At 40.5% G+C, this 21,584-nt stretch overlaps 2 protein-coding genes across 4 annotated transcripts; one reads left to right on the plus strand and one right to left on the minus strand.

Moving 5' to 3' along the window:
* The first annotated feature begins 103 nt into the window (after nt 1-103).
* Nucleotides 104-15,690, plus strand: UFSP2 (UFM1 specific peptidase 2). Of its 3 annotated transcripts, none has more exons than XM_074866380.1 (12): nt 104-188; nt 1,908-1,986; nt 3,826-4,006; nt 4,084-4,150; nt 4,486-4,640; nt 5,415-5,607; nt 7,109-7,255; nt 7,713-7,877; nt 9,219-9,343; nt 11,431-11,507; nt 12,987-13,111; nt 14,561-15,690. In XM_074866380.1, the coding sequence occupies exons 2-12, from the start codon at nt 1,923-1,925 to the stop codon at nt 14,645-14,647; spliced, it is 1,386 nt and encodes a 461-aa protein (XP_074722481.1). In that variant the 5' UTR covers nt 104-188; nt 1,908-1,922; the 3' UTR covers nt 14,648-15,690. The 3 variants fall into 3 exon arrangements, with proteins under 3 accessions (XP_074722481.1, XP_074722479.1, XP_074722480.1); XM_074866378.1 differs by having other exon boundaries at nt 105-188; nt 4,483-4,640; XM_074866379.1 differs by having other exon boundaries at nt 165-185; nt 4,483-4,640.
* ANKRD37 (ankyrin repeat domain 37) lies at nt 15,152-17,916 on the minus strand. Its single transcript, XM_074866381.1, has 5 exons — nt 17,728-17,916; nt 17,227-17,379; nt 16,452-16,543; nt 15,689-15,918; nt 15,152-15,405 (listed from the first exon to the last, which is right to left on the minus strand). The coding sequence occupies exons 1-5, from the start codon at nt 17,752-17,754 to the stop codon at nt 15,392-15,394; spliced, it is 516 nt and encodes a 171-aa protein (XP_074722482.1). The 5' UTR covers nt 17,755-17,916; the 3' UTR covers nt 15,152-15,391.
* Between the last annotated feature and the right edge of the window lie 3,668 nt (nt 17,917-21,584).

The following is a 21,584-nucleotide window of genomic DNA, read 5'->3' on the forward strand; positions in this document are numbered from 1 at the left end:
GGCCCAAGGCGATGGCGGCGGCAGGGGCGGGGCAGGAGGGGCACGGGCCGTCACGTGGCTCGCGCGCACCACTTCTGCCGGCGGGAGGGGACCAACCGTGGCCCTCCCTCTCCGGCTCGTGGGCGGGAGCGCGCGTGCGCGCGGGGGATGTGGCCGGGCTCGCCCCCGCTGCGGCGCTGACGGACGTGGTGAGTCCGCCCCTCCCCCGGGGCCCGCGCGTGGGGGCAGCGCGGCGGAGCCTGACGACGCCGGAGGGGAGAGGGGCTGGGTGGGGGGTCCGCCCTCAGCGGGGAGGGGACGGCAGGGCTCCTGCCTGGGCTGGGCTACCAGCGGGGCCGGGAGCTTGCCCCAGAGGACACACACCACCCCCCCCCCCCCACCCCCCCCCCCCGAAAGGGCTGCGGGGGAGCGCTCTGCGGCGCCGTCCCGCCCTGTGGCGAGCGGGGCGGGCTGGGGGCTGGTGTCCGCCCGCCAGCTCCCGCGTGGGTGCTCCGCGGCGGCGGTTGGGCCTCCAGCCCCGAGGGGCACCTCGGGAGGAGGTCTCGAGGCCCCTGGGGCAGCGCAGGGTGCGAGGCGCTTTCTGCAGGGCCGGGGCAGTGGCTCCTCCCGCGCTGCCCCCGTCGCTCCTCGCTGCAGCCTTTCCCCGTCGCCCCCGGGGAGGTACCTTGGGGGTCTGGGCCGGTGCGGCTTTTGCCGGGGACTTCTCAGACGTCATCATCCACGATAAGCTACTATCAAAAGGCCAAATCCTTCCTCCTTTCACAGAGCTCTGCTTTTTTTTCATGCACGTTATTCTTATGTTGTAAATGCAAATAAAAAAACATCTTTCACATTAACCCAGGCAATATTTTTTTTCACGTGGTGACACCTGTGGATCCCACACTCCAAAACCTTTTTAAGGTAGATACCTGTGTTATCTCAAATAGTTCAGGATTATGCTTCAGAAACCGAAACAAAATATTAGACATTGCAATCTTGCCTTTTTTGTTTCTTGGAGTAAACTTTGGCACTCCAGAATCGTGGAAACCTGAAAATCCTTTGCCCAGAACTAAAAGTGTAGATGCTTATATTTTCATCAGGGATACATATCTTTTTGTATATTTCTGCTTAGAATGCTTTTAATGGGAAGAAAATTAGTCCTATGTTTTGATTCCTTTATTTCATGAATAATGATAGCGTTACACCTGGAACTTTCCCATACTTTATAAGCAAACATTTACACGATAAGCCTTTCCAAAGGGTCTTAGTGTAATTATTATTACAGGTGTTTGGTGGGTTTTTTAGAGCAATTATGGCCATGAAGCATTTCTTTTTGTGGATTGTTACGATTGAGCAATACGCTCACTCTTCTGGGTCATCACCTTGTAGCGGTGTGTTGAACTTGTCTGGGAACTGATCTGGCTGAAAAAGTCTTCTCACTGTAAAAGGGTGGTTTTCCATCTGGATGAGGTTTCTGATGAAGTTCACATTAAAATGTCTGCAACAAGCAGTTGTGGGGGGACACAGCAGGGACTTTGGAAGGGGAAAGAAACAGCTGGATGGTCTCTGTGCTGGCAGCTTTTCTGTCGAATGTGAAACTCAGCCTGGCTTCTGAGGGGGGTGGTGGGGTGGGGTGGTGTGCGTGTGTCCCTGCCTTTTTTTTTCTTTCCCTGAGTATAGAATTTCTTGTTTAAATAGGAAATGTGTTTTAAGGGCTGTGTTTATAGCAATACCCATGTAATTGAGGTACTGGCTCTGGAAACTATATGCTGCTGTGCCACCCTGTTTGTTCACTGGCATTTCGTACCCTGAGCAGCTGCAGTAATTACCGGTGTGCTTGCGCACTGTGGTATAATAACAGTCAATTGTAGTTTGAGAGAAAGCATGTTGAAAGCGATTCATTTTCATTGCTTCTTTTTTCTCCTTAGGTAATTCTAGAAGCTATGGACGTACTCTTTAGAATAAGAGGAGGCTTGGATCTTGCATTTCAGCTAGCAACTACTGATGGTGTGTCTATAAGACTATAATAGATTTCTTAACATTTATATAAATAACCTGTTATTAACTAATAATTTGTGATGTTTATTTTCGTGGCATTTCACCAGATGTTAATTGCTTCTTCCCAAACCCATAAAGATTAAGTACATAAAATGTTATTCTTTATCGCCATTAATTTTCTGAGTGTCTTTTTCCATTGTATGTTTTTTATTTTAATTTGAAGTAAAGTTTAAATTGCCATGTTTAGGTCATCTTATTTACATATTTTTCCTACATAAGGCTATGGAATTGGGATCCCTTTTCAGTTTGAATCCAAAGTTGGCCCTGAAATTCTAAGCAAAAAGAGAATAACTTAATGACAATTAATTTGTTTATAACAGGGTTATATTAATAATACAGTTTTGAGATTGTGGTCCAGTCTTTCTAGAAAAATAGAGACAAACAAGCTAACTAGTTACTCTACAGAATTTTGGCCCAATTGGCTACTGCAGTTCCATGTGATAACAAGGAACTAGACCATATGGTGTTAAGAGGCTCCTCTAGTCCCACATTCTTACAGTCACGTAACATTCACTTCAGAAAGTCTGCTCAAGTCTGTCAGTGCCCATTGAGCTATCATGGGGTGCAGTGCAGAAGGAGGATGTCTTTAGCTCAACTGTAGCTCATTCTGCATTTTAAAGGACATGTCTTTACTAGAAACTCTGGATTCAGTGCTAGCGAATCTTGAAAAGGAAATTGGGCTCATTTCAGATCATGGTGTTGAATAGGTTGGCCTAACGCATAGCAACTTTTTGCGAGTTGCATCCTCAGAAAAAAGCTATTTATTTGGCTTTGTTAAGAGTGTAGTGAATTTTAACCACAGTGAAGCAGAGTGATATGCAGATTGTCCAAGTGCATGGTGTTCACACCTGTTAGTGTGTAAATATGGCAGACCACTCCTCTTGAAGGCAGTGAGGTTTTCTTTTTGGAGGAGTTTTGTTTGATTTTTCTAATACTGTAGTATTTACAGACTTCTAGTGCAAAAGTCAACTAATAGTGTCCAAGTCTTAATGCATTAAAGAAATACAATTCAGCATAGCCTTTGATAGCTTGTTAGGCTTTGTGTAACTTGTTGCATTCTAAGTAATAGTTTTTAATCTCCTCAGTGAGGAAAACAATGCTGGTAACATGCAAAAGTTGTTCTGTCATATCCAATATCAATGCAGGTTGTAAGGAGTGGGTGAAACTTAAAAAGTCAGGTCTGCCTCTAAAAGACAGCTGTCTATACTGGTAATATAGATTCAGGCTGACCAGGGTGTGGCTTAGAATTGCAGGTTTATGCTGGCCAAAATTTGGTCTGCAGCTGGAGTGTAGGCCCTGCTTTTCCAAAAATTTAGTATGTTTTTGGTTTGAATAATGATATGAAGTTTGAATAATGATATGATAATGAAGTCAGAAACACATGACTCGGATTGAATCTTTCCAGGATTTAGTCAAAAGACTAAATATAACCATATGTAGAAGTTTGTCTGTACGTAGAAGTTTGTTTGCAACTGTAGGCACGGTTAAGGGTTATTGATGTGAGAATCAGCTACAGTGTAGGTTATTCTTCTGTAGTTCATTCAGTTCTTCATATCTGACAGCATCTGTGAGAAACAGTACGCTTTTCAGGCAGGTATGAATGTGAATGTTTGAGACAGACCTGCTAAGTGAAATCTTATCTCAGTTTCCGTTTACATAACCATTTTTCTAATCGTAACAGCACTTTTATTCCAAGCCAAAACATCAGGTTTTTTAAAATGTATGTCCAGCAGCTATAACACAAGTGAGGGAATTTTCTAAGCTAATTGTGTCCTGATTGTGTTTCAGAGGCATCAACAAAAAAGGCATTAGGATATGTTTTCAGTGATCTTGCAAACAAACTATCCTCAGATGTTCTTGTATTAAGAATTTGCCACAGTTCAGTCTACGTGTGGCCGAACAATGGTATGAACACTGTTCCAGAGCTGACTGATGATTCTGCTTGTAAGGAGATAAGACGATTTATACAGTGAGTATATTTCATTTTATTTTTTTTAATAGATTAATTTCATATTATAGAAATTTCTCTTTCTGTTGATGCTTCAGATTTGACCAAGATGATGAGACCAAACGAAAGCTTGGCAAAAAAAAGGATAAAAAGTTGCAAGATACGGTATGTGTCTCACATCACTAATAAATTATATCAGACAACCTATCATTTAAACATTTTTAGATCTGCACTCCCTAGGCTTTTCTGTACGCAAATAGACATTGATATGACTTAAAAGAATTCTTTTAAAGTCATTTTGAGACTCAGCATGAATGCAGAGACACGTCTACAGTAGATCAGCACATAGAAGTTTGTCTTTAATGTTACTAGATTTTTTTATTTTTTATCCCAAGTATTTCATTGCTGAGTTTGTTACCAAGTATCTAAGATCTTATTTCGCCTTCTTGGTGCATGTGTTGTTGGAGATGTACTACTGGTGTCTTTATTCTCTGCAGCAGCAGATAGTCAATATAGACCTCATGTTGGAAATGACGTCTTCATTAGCTGCTTTGGCTCCAGTCCTTGAAAGGGAAAATAAGGAACACCACTACATAAATGTGACATTACCAGTTGATGTTGTTGTATCTGTTTCTCCAGAAGAAACGTGGGGAAAGTAAGTGTTATCCTGAACTTGTAATTTTTCAGCTTCATTTCTGCTTTTTCTTGAAATAATGAAGTAAAGCTATACGATTAATCAGTTTAATGAAGTAGCATATAGTATTTTTGTAATGGAATTTAACTGTGTAAATAATAGCAGCTGTCTTGAGACACAATCCTTTTGCTATTTACAAAAAAATCAGCTATCAATGTCTGCTAGATTTGATAACTCGTAACAGTTGCTTAGCAAGGAATTGAGAAAGTCAGGAAAATGTTCTAAAAACTCTTGTAAGTATGTGAGTGTGTATAAAAGTGAGAGTTGGAGTGTATTTGATGAGTCTTTGTAATCTCAATACTATGTTAGGGGCTGCAGCTGAGTAGGTGAAGGTGGAACATGTTAGAGTCTTTCTCTGTACTTTCTCCTTGCATTCTTTCCGTAGGATTTGTCTCTGAAGGATGCTAAATGGGGTGGATAAAATGCAGAAAAACCCAAGTATAGTCGTATATGTACCTTTTGTTTCAGCAAGTGCTTATACTGGTTGTGTTTCTGATAAAAGACCAGGGTACCTGCACTTTGGAGGGTTGAATCACTAGGGAGTAGTTTCTACGTGCAGACGTGCTTCGAGTAAATCACAGTGAGGTTCTGTCTTTCTCTATGGGAGCAGAAGCATGGAAGTAATAAGTTCATCAGACCAGGTGCAAATATGCATATACATATTGTGTAACTGTCAGAGCTATGAGAGGAAATGATCCACCATCGCTGTTCTGCTTTTTAAATATTCTTTTGCAGGGTACAAAATCTCCTGGTGAAAGCAATTCACAGGCAATTAAGTGACATGGAAAGATGTATCATGAAATATATGAAGGGAACATCGATTGTGGTGCCAGAACAATTTCATTTCATGTTACCAGGAAAAAATCACCTTGTAACAATCTCGTATCCTACAGGTATTTCAGAAGATCAACTGGAAAGTTACAGAAAGGTAAAGCCAACAAATACTAACAGAACCTAATTGTTTTAAAACTTTTTTAAAAAGTTGTAACTGAAGCAGTGGTAAGGTTTTCATTTAGCCAATGTAGAATAAATACTAACAGATGCTGCAATTTTTTTTTATTTTTATTATAACTGAAGCAGTATACTGAATGTGGAAGCTCGATTTATTAGAAATTATTTTATAAAATGTGCCAGATCTCATTTTTGTAAGGGGACAATAGCAACTTCAAAACTACATAGGATTTGGTTTTGGTAAAACCTATCTAAATTATACTTTTGGTACTGTATTCTTTGAATTTCTCTACTTCCAGGGTAGAATATCAGATTACTTGGTAGCATGTTATTACTTTTAGGCTTTAGCACCTGTACTGAAAGGGTTAGGGTTGGGGTTTTTTTGTTTGTTTTGGTTTCTTTGTTGAGGTTATGTGTTGTTGGGTTCTTTCTTTGGTTGGGGAGGAGGCTGCTTTTTGTGGCTCACAGCTGACCAGCCTTAGCTAGCTTTTGTTTGTTTTTTGCCTTCTGGGTTGGCACATCTAGAAAAAGGAATATGGATGAAGTGGAAAAATGTTCTGATGTGGCAGCCCTTTCAGATGGAGACATGTGCCTGACAGATACCACTTCAGGTCACACATTTACACATACTGAGAGTGGGGAAAGAATTTTCTGCTACCTTAGAGGCGTAGAAGCCATGGAGGTTTTTAATTTTCTTCTTCTATGTGAAGCGTTACTGGGTATATGAAATCTAATCTATTCCTTGCATTTGCAGAGGCCTCAGGCACTGGTGGCACATCAAGTCTTTCCTGCTCTCTGTCTTCTGTTCTCTCTTATCCACTGATTACTAAGTGTTACTGTAGCTAATGTAGTGTTGGGTTGGGTTCAGTGTTGGGTCATCTGCGTAAAATGTATTACCTGTGTTACACACATTATCCTAGATGATCTCCTCATTCCTTTCACTCAAGCTCTGTGCAATAAGACAGTATATCTCTTTAAATGTGGCTGCTGTGTTGTAAACAGTGCTTAAGAGATTTAAAAATAGACTGAATCTGCTTAAACCATAAGCTCAGTATCTTTACTTTGTCTCAGTATGTGGTATTTGTATGTCTTCAGTATTAGTTAAGATGTAATTCAGAGTGTGTGTATTTATACTGCTACATAGATAAAACTGTAATCCTTTACTATTATGGTGTATCTTATACTTTCATAAGACACTTGTCACTCATGGTATCTTCCATGGGGCTCCAGCGGCAGGCGTTATGTAACAGGACTGCATAAAATAGTGGGCCCTTTAGATAGGAGGTAAGCCTGCATGAGCTTCCTTTCAGAGGTGAGATCTAGTAGTAAATGTACATGCTGAATATTTAATTAAGCAGATTTTAATTTGGTGAACTATGCTGCTAAAACTTTTTATGTCTTTATGGTTACTGACAATGTGATTCTTTTAATCCAAAATTTGAATTGTGCTCTTTATTTTTATTCGAACTTGCATGTAGGAATTGCACGGGTTATTCAATCTGCCTTGTGACAGACCATATTTCAAGAGAGCAAATGCTTATCATTTTCCAGATGAACCATATAAAGATGGGTATCTCAGAAATCCACATTTACATCTTAATTCACCTGGTACAGAGTCTGGTATGGTAAGTTTAAATTGAAACATTTGCAAGAAAGTACTTTTTTTTTTACATGAGATTTGTTATTGAAAGAAGTAATTTAGATAGTCAAAATTGTATAGATGAGAAAGTGAAATAACTTATATGGCCTTTTAAGCAAAAGGGCTTCTCTGCACAAAATGGCATTGCTCTAGCTATATTTGTCCCAAAGAAATTGCATTTTATTGGAAAAGGATGTACCCATTTTTAGCATGTATTTTTAAAGTTTCTCAGAACCAAGACAAGAAACTAAACCTATGAATAGAGATGTTTAGGAAACAAAAACAGGAGGAGTAATCATGTGTGAATAACAACCCTTCAATTCTTTCAAATATTTGCAATCCCCAGCTGAAAGCTTTTACAGTTCTAGTGACAAGTCGTATGACTTCTCTGAAAATTGATACAAGTGTGATCAGATTGATTTGTGTCATCCGTTTCTGTGCAGGTTTATTTAGTACATGGTGTATATAGTTATCACCACTATATGCAGGATCGGATTGATGACAGTGGTTGGGGCTGTGCCTATCGGTCTCTGCAGACGATCTGTTCTTGGTTCAAGCACCAAGGTTACATTGATACACCTATACCAACACACAAGGAAATTCAACAGGTACAGAACACTTCAGCAGATTCATTGTTTTATGCATATTTGTCTAGAAAAGTTTGTATAGATTATTTTTAAAATATCGAATTCATATATTTTAGACTTCAGATTTGTGTGATATTTTAAATTTATCTATTAAATTGAACTATAGTAGTTCTGAATTATTATTTTTAACAAGTTATATTATAGGAGATCTGTCTCCAAATGTTTATTAGTGTCGGGTGACATTATCTGTACAAATAAGACTCGTTAAAATAGTCTTCTAAGTATTTGCTTGGATTCATGTTCTATTAGAAGCTCAGATTATGACATTTTCACCATTTTTGCCAAACAAAAGAAAACAAAGAAGCCGATGTATCATACTAAAATCAGTTTTAAAACTGACTTTCATATTCAGTGACAGCTGGATGCTATGCCTTGATTTACTGCCTTCCTTTGCAACTTTGCCTTTGAGAGTAGTGGGCTTTTGCTGTTTTTTGAACTCTCCTTCACTTCTTTTTCTATTGTGAATTCAAATGCATACGTGAATATGTTTGTTTCTGTTAACCTCACTGAAGAAAAACTGTAGGCTTGGGTAGCTAATATTGTATGTCTAGCAAGAAATACTGCAATTATCTTCAGTCTTCTAAAAACAGTTCTTTGTGTTATATTTCTTTACTGAGCATTTTTAGCAAAGTTTGATTCAGTCAACTTTCACCATACCTAACAGGGATATGAGCACTATGGTTAAAACTGCATTTCCTGAACATTTCTCATTCCACACCTAAAAGCAACTGAAGTCCATGCAGTCCTGTAGTATCTTTAGACATCTAGAAGAGGGCAGTAGCCTTCAGGAGACTTTGTGGGCTTTGTGTCCTGAGCAGAAAAGGCCCCTCTCATGTGCCGCATGTAACGTATAAGCATCAGAATGGAGAATAGTTTAAAATAAATCACCTCCTTTGGTGTATTTCAGTGGCCTCTTCCTCAGAGCACTGTTTTCTGGATCCTTTTCTGAGATGCTTTGAATGGGAATCCAGGTATTTCAGTCTGTGAAGTGGCTTCTGCAGTACAAATGATGCACTCCATTATCAGACAGCTCAGTGCTCACCATCCCAGCTTGAAGTCTGCCTGTGGAACTGGGATGTTACAGTCTGTGCTTGGAGGCACTGTTCTGTATTAGTGTTCAAGTGACATTTCCAGAAGTAGAACTGCAGTGAATGAATTCAACATCCATTTGTCTGCTTTTGACTGGCTAGGTTCAAAACACATTCTCATATATATAAACCAACTTTGTTCACAAAAAGTGGTGGAATTGCCTACTATATGTTGTTGACACTTGTTTTCCTTCTTCATCGTGATGTTGCAAAGGCACTGGTTGATGCTGGAGACAAGCCTGCAGCATTTGTTGGGTCACGGCAATGGATTGGTTCAATTGAGGTACAGCTTGTTTTGAATCAGCTTTTTGGAATAACATCCAAAATATTATTTGTCAGGTAAGAATCAATACCTGTTTAATATCCCAGGAATTATGAAAAAGCCTAAATGCCTTAAAATGCAAATTACCATTATGATACATGGGAGAATAGAGATAATAAGAGATAAATCTTTTAAGGGTTTCTTGTTCATAAACCCTGTATTCCTGCCTTTGTTTGTGCTAAGTGCTTACAAATTAAGATGTTGCTAAATTTTGGGGGGGCTTGGAGTTTGTTTGCAGTTGCTATATAACTTGCTTAATGATATGCAAACTGATGTGGAATTCAGTCTATTCCTTTGCACCACAAAGGTAATTTTTGAAGCAGGCACACAGTCTGGTGATCATAATGAACCGAAGGCATGCTGATGGTAAATTATTACTTTGTCCACAGAGCTAACCCATCATCAGTTCAGGATTGAGGCAAGCTTCTGAGCAGCCTCAAAATAGTGTTCTCTTTTCTGAGTTTGTGTGACAGATAAAACAAGGGATTTGTTTCCATTCTGACAATCTGACACTCCCATACACCCTACAAATATATTTGTGAGAAAAAGAATAATGTTCAGCATTTATCAGAAGTAAAATTACTGGGTTTTTGTCATTTAGGCAGCACTAAACAGACTAACAAATCCCTCAACATTTTGTGATAAATACAATAATGAAATAAAGAATATATACTAACTTAGCATGTATGAAAATTCTAGTCAAACAAAATATTGCTCGTGAGTTATGTTTATTTAGAGCAAATTCTACTACAGATATTCTAAAAGAGCATGTGACCATGGTGATTCTTAACGGTTCAGTTCTTCAGTATTTTGTAAAGCTTTATGCAGCCAATTTTAATCTTTTTTTTGTTCCAGAGCTTATATTTGCAGATGATCCACCTATTATTTATAGCAACTGTGACAGACACTGCCACTATGAAGGCTGTCATTCCTGCACATAAGAACATAGAATAGATTCTTTTGTGAACTGGTTAGAATTGCTCATAGTGCTGCTACAAGGGAGCACCAATGTTTTTCAGGATTATGAAAAGCCAGCATCACTTCCATGCTGAGAAGAAGAAATGTCGTGCATCTTTTTCAGCTGGTCACTGGCAGTTGATAGCACTTTTGTCTTGGGCTTATTTCCAGCTAGCACCTCTAACTCTTTATGAAAATAAGACTTCACAGCTGCACCAGCAACACTAGTACCAAATCCATGATTGTAAATGCACCATTTCCCAGAGTTCCAGTGTTGTATTCTGTCTGCATTTAATCCATCTCTCCAGGAACTTGAGAAGCAGGCACACAGGCTTTCTTTGGGTTTTCGAAAGGTTAACCACTATATGAAGAAATAGAAAGACAAGATACTAAAAGTATCTGTACTGATTTCCTTGCCTAGCTTCTGTCACCACTTTTGGGAGTACTGTCAGTCTTCTAAGGAGAAACATGAGTCTCTGACAGACATATGGCTTCAGCTCCAAATCCTGGAGTGTGTGCATGTGTCGCCTGTGTGCCTTTCTCTTCCATGTAGACTTACTTTGTCTGTGACTGGTCCCCATAGTTGAAAAGGGAAGCAGGAAGATTATAACAAAGCTAAATTCAGTGTTGCTTTGAACACATTACTAATATTATTTGAGATTTGATTTTTTAAAGCCAACTTGAGTATGAGTACTGGAATTGCTTGTGCGCTTACAGTGGAAACCTGTCTTAAAAGTCGTTATAAACACCTTTATCAATGCCTTATTTTTGTTGTTTCCGAGGAAGTTCTGTTACTTCAGACTTCCCCTTGCTGACAGATGTAGCCAGTCTGTTTTTCAGCCACTTGGAGGAACCCATTGGGGTTTACCAGCTGTCCCTACTGCAGGAGACAAGCAGCAGACACTTTATAGAAGCTGGGTGACTCCAGGTGCTCCAGTGGCAACTAGACTTACAGCAGATTCATTGGTCCAATTAGGATCTGTAAATTGCATTAAAAAAACCTTTTTTTCAAATTGCCCCAGGATGTTTACACAGGAAAACTCTTAAGCCACTTTCTAATCAGTTACCTATGCATTTAAGGAATATAATGGATAATTAGAGAATTAAGCCTAATGAGGATGACAAATCTGTTGTTTTTCTTACCTAGCCAGGGTTCTGAACTAGCATTGCAGGGAAGAGAGCTTGCTAATCATTTCAAGGCTGAAGGAACTCCAGTTATGATTGGTAAGTGCTCAAGTATTGAAGAATGCCAATGAAAGCGCGTGGCCTCCCTATGCTGAATTTCATTTCAGTTAGAACTCACTCAGTTTACTGTACGAGAGTTAATCAAAACTCTAGATGAATTAAAAATTACACTTTTTCCAAGACAGTTTAGAAAATGATACAATTTAGTCTGGCTGGTATCTTTTCATTCAGTATTCTCCCAAGCTCTGTATTAAACCTGGTAACAAAAGTCAATCTGAATGGTGTTCTTAAAAACTGCTGTTAAAGTCAGAACTCAGGAGCTGACTTCTCCTCTCTAGAGGAGCAGAATTTTATACAGTTCCTCAAAACTTCCCATCACAGAAGAGTAGTGTTTGTCTGGCTTTGAAGAGAAGGGTATTATCCAAATTCTTTTTAAGACTAGTTTTAATAATCTGAAATGTTGGTAACATAAGAATGCCATTCATAAAAACACTGTAACTTTAATTGAACTATTTCCAAGACACCTGTGGTTTAGAAAATGAAAAATACTGAAAATATCATGTTCAGCTTTATAAAATTTTGCTTTTAGCAATTTTTGCAATCTGTATTTGGCACTCCATAGTGTTACTCTCTCAAACTAGAGGTGCCAGAAGTCCAGATTTTGGTATGAAATATTCTTGGCCTTTCAGCAGCCTTTTTGTCTGAATTTCAAGAATTTAGAATCCTATATTGAAAAATCTTTGTCTGTAACTTCTCCTTCCCTGTAATGCTCTCTTGTAGATTGGTTTAACTTTTGTTGTTGTTGGAGGGGGGGAGATTGGCTTTTTGGGGTTGGTTGGGTTTTGGGTTTGTTTTTTTTTTGCTTGTGTACTTTTGTGGTTTTTGCAATTCCTATGTGTTTTGTGGAGTCATTACTACAGTATTCCAAGGATGTAAACTCCTCATGCTGTCTGAAAGAAACATGCAAGAGTCAACCTGTGGCCACTTCATCAAAACATCCCCTCTCCCTGTTTGCAGACTAGAGAAGGGGGAGTCAGAAATTACTACTCTGCCACTAATATCTATTGATGGAACTTAGTAGAAAACAGCAGATAACCCTTACCCAGAAATTCTGATTTCTGTTCTAATTTTAGTCCTTTTACAACCAGGAAGTTTTCCAGATTCCTTTTCTACAGTTAACTTTCTTTAAAGAAAAAGTAATCAAAACAGATGGTTGAAATATTCTTGACTTCATCTGGTGGAATTGTTGAGGATTTAACCCGCCTTGCTGACATGGAAGAACTTTGGAAAGTAAATTCTCTAGTTGTAGTAAGTAAAGTGAAATAAGTAATCTTCCCTAGTTGTAGTAAAGATATGTTGCTTAATAATGTGAATATTCTTATGTAGGACAGCTTCAGAATAATTTTGATAACCAAGCTAATCTGTTAATAGAAAGTGTTGACGTACTTTTATTTTAAGCTTACACATTTAGCCAGTCTCAGTGAAAAATTTTTAGCAATTTTTGTTCCTCTATTTTAGGTGGAGGTGTTTTGGCTCACACAATATTAGGAGTGGCTTGGAATGAGATTACAGGGCACATAAAATACTTGATTCTAGACCCACATTACACGGGAGGAGAAGATCTGCATGTTATTTTGGAAAAGGTGAGGCTTGATGCACATGCACATACATATAAATATATACACACACATATGTATGTATATACATGTATTTTAGCATAAAACAAATGACGTACAGCCAAATACAAATTGGTCTTTCTATGGCTTCTCCATTCCTTGTGGAGGAAGTGCTGACCCCAGTTAACCTGCATATATGCTGCTTATTGTTAGTTTCTGAAACTTAGTGTCTCTGGAGAAGATATGTTGGGTCAGCAACTACATAAAGTTACTATAGTACAAATAAATGTTCTTTACTTTCTCTGAATTAAACCATCTCCCCTTTTAGCCAGTAGTATATACAGAAAATGTGTTTGTTATTTTGAACAGAACATAAAAATCTGTTCAGCCTGTAAAATGCTGTTCCTGAAGCAGAGAAGATAACCATTTATTTAAAATTTTTAAAAATGTTTAAAAAATCCAATACTAGGAATTCTCGGATTAGGCCTTGAACCAATTTTAAAGGGCAGGTACTGAGCTGTTCTGAAAATCTGGGAAAACTCTAAAGAACTAAAGGGTATATAATGTTATTTCCATATTTAAAGCTACTAAAAGGGATGACACAGCACATCACATTTCTAAGTTTTCTGTTTGTAAACTGTGAAAGTGGCCAAGTCATCCTGTAGGTGTTAGTAATCAATTTATTTTCTGTTCTTCACATTAAGTTGCAAACGGCAACTTTTATTTCGTATCTTTATTTGATACCCTTGGGTTGAAGAAACATTTTGCTAGCCCTATAAGGATCAAAGCTTGAAATGAATACAGAAACAAACAATTTCCAAAGGACAGATAGAACCAAAGGCTGTTATAGAACAAGGTGTTAAGGAATGGTCCAGGACAAAATACCTGCAGAACCCACTTTCCTCATCAACAGTGTCAGGGAAGGAACTGAGGTGGACTGTAAGTTTGTAGCCCTTTTCTTCAAAAACACTTCATGTAAATTATGTGGTACTCTGCAAACTTAAGAGCTTTGTTACTGTTTTTCTGCTAAATCTTGATCAACAGCACACCTGATATTAAATGCTCTGTTTGGCTCTAAAATATCAACTGTTACCAAAGAAGGCAAAGGTTCATGACAAGAGAAATGGAAACTGAGAATGGTAGTGTTTCAGAGTAACATTAGTCTCTCTGTAGCAGCAGAAGGTACTGGGAAGGGGCAGGGGAGGGGCGGGGGGAAGATGATACTTTTTAGGAAGGGAGATGGGGTGCGGAGGAAGGAAGGGGGAAGAGAGAAACTCTATAAAGTGTTTTCCATTAATGTGTTTCCAGGCATGTAGAGAACTTTCTGAAAATTGTGTCACTGCATTCTATAGATAGGTGAAAAGAATTCTTACAGCTTAGATTAAAATTAGTAAAATAAAATATATCCAATAGTAGTAGGTGGGAAAAACAGAATTTGTAGCAGATTTAAATGGCATCTTGCTTTTTCTTGGACAGGGCTGGTGTGGATGGAAGGGCCCAGAGTTTTGGAACAAGGACGCCTATTATAATCTGTGCCTACCTCAACGACCAAAAACTTTTTAAATTCCACTCTTAAACTGGAACATGCTAAACCAGAATACTAGCTGATCTAGATAGAACTGTCTTGTTATTTATCAAAATATTGCTTTAGTCAATCAAAACCCAGTTGGAATAGAAATGTTGCTTAATTAAATTATTATTTTTTTTTTTTAAATGAAATCTCCTAACATAAGAGTTGTCTGCTGTGAACTGTATTTCTTACAAATACATTCATTAGGTTACTAATACTCTCTTCTTTTGGCTAGGACAACTTTGTTTATATAACTTTTGTTATGCTAAAATCCTTACAGATTAAATGCCCTGTCCTTTTATTTTATGGATTTCTTTCTTGCCAAAAAGAACCTTTCAGGTTTCATACAGCCAGCTGTCCTGTGCACTATGAATCTGTTCAAAGCCAGTATTTGCTGCTGATACCGTTGATAACAGCATTTTAGAAGAGCAGTGGGAGAAAAATGGCTATATGTACTGAATTTTATGAACTTTGTACTCATTTACACAGAAAAAATGTGAATTATTCTATACTCATTTATTTATAGCTGTATGAATACAACTACTCTAGAAAAAAAACAACCTACAACACAGTAGTCTTCTGTAAGAAGTAAAAATAAATGAGCTTTCCTCCTTCTCAGAAGGAGACAGTGTACCAGCATACACATCTGGCTGCTCAATGCATAGTCCAGTCCTGTTTCTTCAGACTTCGGATCCCCTTGATTTCATTTTGGGATTACAAGCTGGGTCTTTTGTCAGCTAGGAGACGAGAGCTGTCATATGAACAAACACGAATAAGTCTGTATCTACTCTGTCAGTACATTAGTAAAAGTACCCATGATTTTTATTTCCACCCCCCCCATGTTAAAGTAGCCTTTTCAGTCACATTCCCCATGCATGATCCATTTTCGATAATAACCTTAACTACCTATGCAAGTTGATCCTTACTAGCAGGCTTCTAAATCCAGTTATGTATCTAACACCAAATGTATTTACTTAAATGTTAAAACCATTAAAAAAAATTCTGAATTGTAGTAAACAAACAGTATTACACACCATCTGATCGTCTCCTCTTCCTGCTTATGGATCTGCTGGTTTCACTTCCGTGTTTCTGTGCAGCTGGATCCTCTCTCAGCAAGCCATGTTTGTCACTTAGTGAGTAGCCAGGCTGTCCTCTCAGTTTCATTGTCTGAGTGTGCTGAATTGTTGTGAGGAACTTGGCACATTCCAGAAAGCCATAAGCCAGTGCGAGGTCTGCTGCTGTTTGTCCGCTGTTGTTGCACAAGCTGAAACACAGAATTAACCATTCAATTAAATTGGAATATATATTATAAACAAGCACAGATCAAGATGAATGAAGTGGTAACTTCAGACAGTGGTATAAAATAAGTACAGAGAATCGGTACCAATAAGGTTTGAGAAGGGTAGTGTGGGGCTCTACTCATAGAGAGGGCTGGTATTAAGTGCAACAAGGAATAATTATTTTAAAATAAATTTGTCATCAGACTATGACTGGCTTAGCATATCAGAAAGGCAAGCAGAAAGTGACCACAGCATTAGTCAGAATGGAAAACTAACAAAGAGAACTCCTGCTCAGAAATATTCTCTTAGTTACTGTAGAAGTCTTTAACATGGAACTAAACAACAGCAATATGTATGGTCTATGCTACTTTGGTGTTTATGGCAGTTTTTAATACTGCTCTTATGACTACAGTCATGTTGTATTTACAGTCTTCACACACTCTGAACAAAAGTACTGTGTAAAATATATGTATCCTTTGACACTGTTACTGAAATGAGTAAATGTAGCTCAACTTACTCAATTTTGGCATCACCAGCAACAAGGAGAGCAAGACATTCCAAACTGCCAGCTTTTGCTGCTTTATGAATCGGGGCTTCTCCAAGGCAATCCTAAAAACACAATTTATATATAGCAGTCATTTGAAGGGAGGGGAATAAGGTGAAGCTATCTTGTTCTCCAAGGTGACTTTATGGCGTGTTACTCTTGTGTAGCAGTCTCTTGCAAGGTGGGAGAGATTAAAGGAATGTAGCTAGTAAAGTGTACTCAGTAATTGCCATTAAATGTTTAGTGTATTCATCACAGCAAAATAGAAATAATGTCCCATGCAATACTCATTGTTTAACCTTTTTCTTCTAAAAGATTATTTCCACGGAACACACTCTGTACGCTGATTAACAGCATCTTTCAGCACCATTGAGGGATCGCTGTGCCCAACAGCATGCTGCTACCAGCTCAGAGGTATAAGCAAATTAAACTTTGCAGCTAGAGGAAGAATCCTTATGTTTACTGGAAGAAGGGGAAAAATTTCAGAGGAGAAAGGAATACTCATTTGTGTAAAAGAATTAAGTTCTTTTGACATCTTCATGCAGCACAGGAAGAGTGAAAATTGCATTATACACAGCAAATGAAATTGCTAACACAATATAGACAGCATTTCTGGTTCGTGCTAGAATAAAGTTACTCTAAAATAAGCAAGCCCAGATACCTCATGCCATACAGCTGTGTATATATAAATTGGATTTACTGACATGCCAGATTAGAAGTGGGAGAAACAAAACTTCTGTATTTTTACCTGTTGGTTCAAATTCGCTCCTGTCTGCAGTTGCCAAAGTAGGAAAAAGGCTTCACCGCCACAAGCAGCCAAGTGAGCTGGAGACTGACCAAAGGCATCTGCAGGTGCGTTCACACCGGTTCCTGCCTCAAACAGATTGCTGAAACTATCGGCCTAAAATAAACAAGATACCGGGGTAAAAAAAAATAAAAAGCGCACAGTGTTATTGCCAGTCTAAGCCGCGGCAAGTCTAAGAACGCTGCATCGTAGCAGAAAACCCCCCTCGCAAAAGCATCGGACCTTTACGTCCCTTGAGACTGCCTTTAAAAAAAAAAGGGGGGCGGGGAGCAATCCAAAAGCATGGCTTTTTTGGCTTTTAATCTCTTAACCAGAAACCCCGGTGGACACCGGCAGTGCCCCAACACACCCAGCTGCAGCTCCGGGCAACCTCCACTCCGCACGGTTCCGCAGCTGGGCTGCCGGCTCGGCGGGCCCGGCAGAGCGACCTTCCCCACGCCTCACCTCTGCACCGCCGCCCAGCACCAGCATCGCCTCCCCTGCGCTGCGCACGCCGGACTCCGGTGGCTCCGCGGCGGCCGGGAAAGCGCCTGATCCCTGCCCGCCGCGCCGCGCCAAGCTACAGCGACCGGGGAGCCCGGAGTAGGACCCCCGCCCCGCCGGCGGCGCACGTAGGCAACGCGGCGCCCATGGGCGGGGGCCGCCCGGCGGGCCCTCATTGGCCTCCCCGGGGCCACCGCCCCGCCCCGCCCCGCCCCGCCCGGCCCCGGCGGCGCGAGGCCGGCGGCCATGGCACGCGGGGCGGCCCGGCACGTCCCTCACACAGCGGCGCGGCAGCCCCGAGGGGAGGGGAGGGCGGGAAAGGCGGGGGTATCTCACACCCCCCCCCGCACCCCCGCCCCGGAGAGCGCTGCCCCGGCCGCCGCCCCCGGGCACCCGGCAGTGGCGGGGAGCGAGGGCCCGGCCCTGGGAAGGCGCCGCTGGAAGCGCCTCCGGTCGCCGTCATGGCGGGACGCCGAGTTTCAGCCGAGACCCAAGCCCTGCGGGTGACCGTGCTGCCTGGCTCGCTGCTGCCAAGTGCCGCTTCCCAAGGGGCTCTGCCAACGTGCCTTGACGTCGGTTCGGCAAGGCTACCTCGAGGCAGGCTTGGATCTCGGTGAGAAAAAAAATAGAGGATTGACTTAGAATTTTTGCCCCGAAAAGCTTAAATCAGCAGGAAGAAATCCCGGCTGTCTTCCTGCCCGAGCTCTGCCACCGGCTGAAGGAGGCTGAGCAGGCACGTCAGACGCTGTCTGTGAAACCTGAGGCTCCCCCTTACAGCGTATAGTTACAGCAAATCCATCACCACGCTGAGCTGGGCTAGGACTGAGGGTTGTGGAGGTCGGGACAGCCAGCTACTACATCTCCCCCCAAAGCACATTTGCAAAAACTGAATTTTCATTTTCACTGCTTTGAGCACTCAATATCCCAGAGAGGGTCAGACCATACGGGCCAAGGTCACAATGTTCCACCTATAGGCCTGCCTGTGCTGGAAACCAGAACCAGCCACACTCAAAGGCAGTTACCATCAAAAAGAATTGGTTGACATCTATTTTGAACACGGTGACAGTAACGTTTCATGGTGAAACCTGCTTTCCCACCGCAGAGCTTCCAGACTCGGTGTCCGTGCTTGCTGGGGAAGGCAGGGCTGGAAGAGCTGAATGCCCACGTGCACAGAAACCACCGTCCCCGTCACTGACTGCTTGTGGTTTTCAAAAACAACTGCGTAACTTTGTTTTGCACGGACAGCCTTTGCTCAGATTACGTTTTAAAACAACTGCCCGTCCTTTCCATGCTCTAAAATCCAATTTGACAGAGGATTCAATAACCACTAATCATGCTTCACAATTAAAAGCCTGAAGAGCATCTTACCCCCGTGTCCAAGGCATATAATTCTGTTTCATTAGCACTATAGTATTTTCTTCTGTGTCAGGTGCCTATGTTACTGATTGCCACTGATTTGTTATTGAGTTGATGATTTTTGGTGATTTTGATAAGGAATGATTAGGACTAATCAATTAAATGGAAGCTCACAGAAATACCATTTTTTTATGAAAGATAGTGGTGTAATGTTTTAAGTAGTCATAGAGATGATGTTTAAAGTAACCATACAACCAGTTACACTGCTGGACAAGGTATCATTGTTAGACTGTTTGGTAAGGATGATTTATTGCCCTGTAGACCAGGTGTTTAAAAGCTGCATTGTGAAAGGGCCTCGAAGCATGTTAAAATTGTAATGTGAGCCAAAGTCCTTGAGTCAAGGATGTTGGGGGGGTCTTTCTTTTGAGTCAGTAGTCTGTGGTGGTCGCAAAAGCAGCCCCCCGACTCATTTCAGGACTCAAGTGTGCATGACCAGAAAGAGGTGGAATATGAAAATGAGTTACAGGAATTAGCATGTTTATGTATGAGAACTTGATTAACATGTATTACTGTATCCAATATAATCAGCATGTTACATGAGTTAGGTGTGCGTTGTTGGTGAGACAACTCCCCTGCGCACCCGGACGTTAATACAGGAGTGTCTGCTTATCTACATCACATTGGCGGCGATAAGTTCTTTATACCTTTTTAGTAACACCTACATGTTTGTTATGGAAGTTACTCGTAATCACTACCATCATTTAAAAAAAAAAAATAAATCAAAAGCCATGCGTTTAAAAAAAATAAAATTGCATAGTTTTGGTAAACAGAGTTGATGGAAAAGAAGCCTAACTGTTCCTTTAGGGTGTATATATAGTTCTGAAATAAATGCGCAAACATTATGACAATTACCTCCTGCTTCTACTTTGGGAAAGCAAATGCAAATTATTTAAGTAGTGGAATATGAATATACACAGTATCGTTTCTAAAGGTGCAGAAACCAGATAAATAGGAAGTGTAGCAATTCAACAGTTATTTCCGTAAGTGGCAGTTTTCACCTCTCCTTTCATATGGAAAGAAATACACCTGTGTAATTACCAAATGGGTTTTTTCCTGAACAGCTAGCCAAGCAAATTAGTTAATAAACAAATAAAACCCCTACACTTCTACCTATGCATTGTTAGGGATGAAATACCTCTGCACAGATGCCAAAAATCCACAGTCGTTGTTTATGCAACTATAAAGACTCTTCTGAAAACACACATATCCAGAAGTAGCTTAAGACTAAACAGTCTTGAATCACCCAAGAGGGCTTTTTAAAGACCTTCTCTCCCCTACATTACCTCAGCAATTCGTAGGTTTCAAGCTGCACTGAGGAATCCCATCTTTCCAGCCTAACCACCTCCACAAACTCTTGCATCCTGCCAGTCACAACTCTCTTCAAAGTCTTGCTATTAATTAGTTCTTGAGCTTCGGGTCACATTTTGCTCACCTCATTAGTGCCCGCAAAACCCTTCTGCTTCTGAATAACTGATACTTGTATTATTCATAAACACAGATGCAACAATTTTGATCTATTTTGTACGGCCCAGCCCAAGTGCCACTTAAGGACGAGGGTTCCTAGCTATGGCCTTTCTGGAACATGACTTGCTAAAAATTCCTCTGCGCTTCATAACTCAGACCGCACATCCTGCATAGGTATCAAGAAGATGAAATTGGAAAAACTGGTCCTAACAGATGTGTGTAAGCAATGGGATCAAACCAAGGCGTGCTGCCGCGCAGCCCAGTGTTAATTGCCTTTGCTGAAGGGTATTGTTGCTGTCGCAGGCTATTCTTTCACTGTGCCTGTTGCATCAAATAATTAATTGATGCTTTAGAAAAAGTTTGTTTTCCTGTAGACTTCTTAGGCTGTATCATCTACGCAAAATGAATCAGGATGAGTTTTAGGAGTTTTGTGGCACTTAGTTGGGACTGTTGGAAAACATCATGCAGAGCCCACAGGTTTAACCACACCCGCAAGCATTACTCTCCTGTTTTGACTGTTGCTTCTGTTCCTGTTGCTACAGGAACAGATTGCACTGCCAAAAATGGAAGGATGATAATCACCTGGAAAAAAAGCAGCAAGCTGGGAATGCAGCTAAAGATTATTTTAAAAGCACTCTCGAAGCATTTTGGTATTATATCCTTTATAATATAATATCGCTTATAATATGTCTCTCTTACAAAGCCAGAAGCTATCAACAGAAGTGGAAACAATGCCTTACATTTCAGAAGAAATCACCTTCAAACAGCATTTTCCCTCAGTTACCCTTCTCAGTTTTGTAGTATCTATGTGGGGAAAACAAACTACATCACAACGAACAGTTTCTGATCACTGGAAGCAGTGAAATCCCATTTGCTGGACTGAAGTTTCACAGCCTAGTGCCCTTCTAATTGAATTGCATTCAGCGTTTCTGTTATTT

The sequence above is a fragment of the Strix uralensis genome, chromosome 4 (assembly GCF_047716275.1).
Source record: "Strix uralensis isolate ZFMK-TIS-50842 chromosome 4, bStrUra1, whole genome shotgun sequence".
In the NCBI taxonomy this organism is placed as follows: domain Eukaryota; kingdom Metazoa; phylum Chordata; class Aves; order Strigiformes; family Strigidae; genus Strix; species Strix uralensis.

Coding starts and splice junctions, on each gene's coding strand:
- UFSP2 (XM_074866378.1), top strand. CDS start 1,923: ATGGACGTACTCTTTAGAATAAGAGGAGGCTTGGATCTTGCATTTCAG. Junction 5,608..7,108: donor AACTGGAAAGTTACAGAAAG/GTAAAGCCAACA, acceptor ACTTGCATGTAG/GAATTGCACGGGTTATTCAA. Junction 13,112..14,560: donor TGCATGTTATTTTGGAAAAG/GTGAGGCTTGAT, acceptor TTTCTTGGACAG/GGCTGGTGTGGATGGAAGGG.
- ANKRD37 (XM_074866381.1), bottom strand. CDS start 17,754: ATGCTGGTGCTGGGCGGCGGTGCAGAG. Junction 17,380..17,727: donor TGCTGGGCGGCGGTGCAGAG/GTGAGGCGTGGG, acceptor TGTTTATTTTAG/GCCGATAGTTTCAGCAATCT. Junction 15,919..16,451: donor GCTGGTGATGCCAAAATTGA/GTAAGTTGAGCT, acceptor TCTGTGTTTCAG/CTTGTGCAACAACAGCGGAC.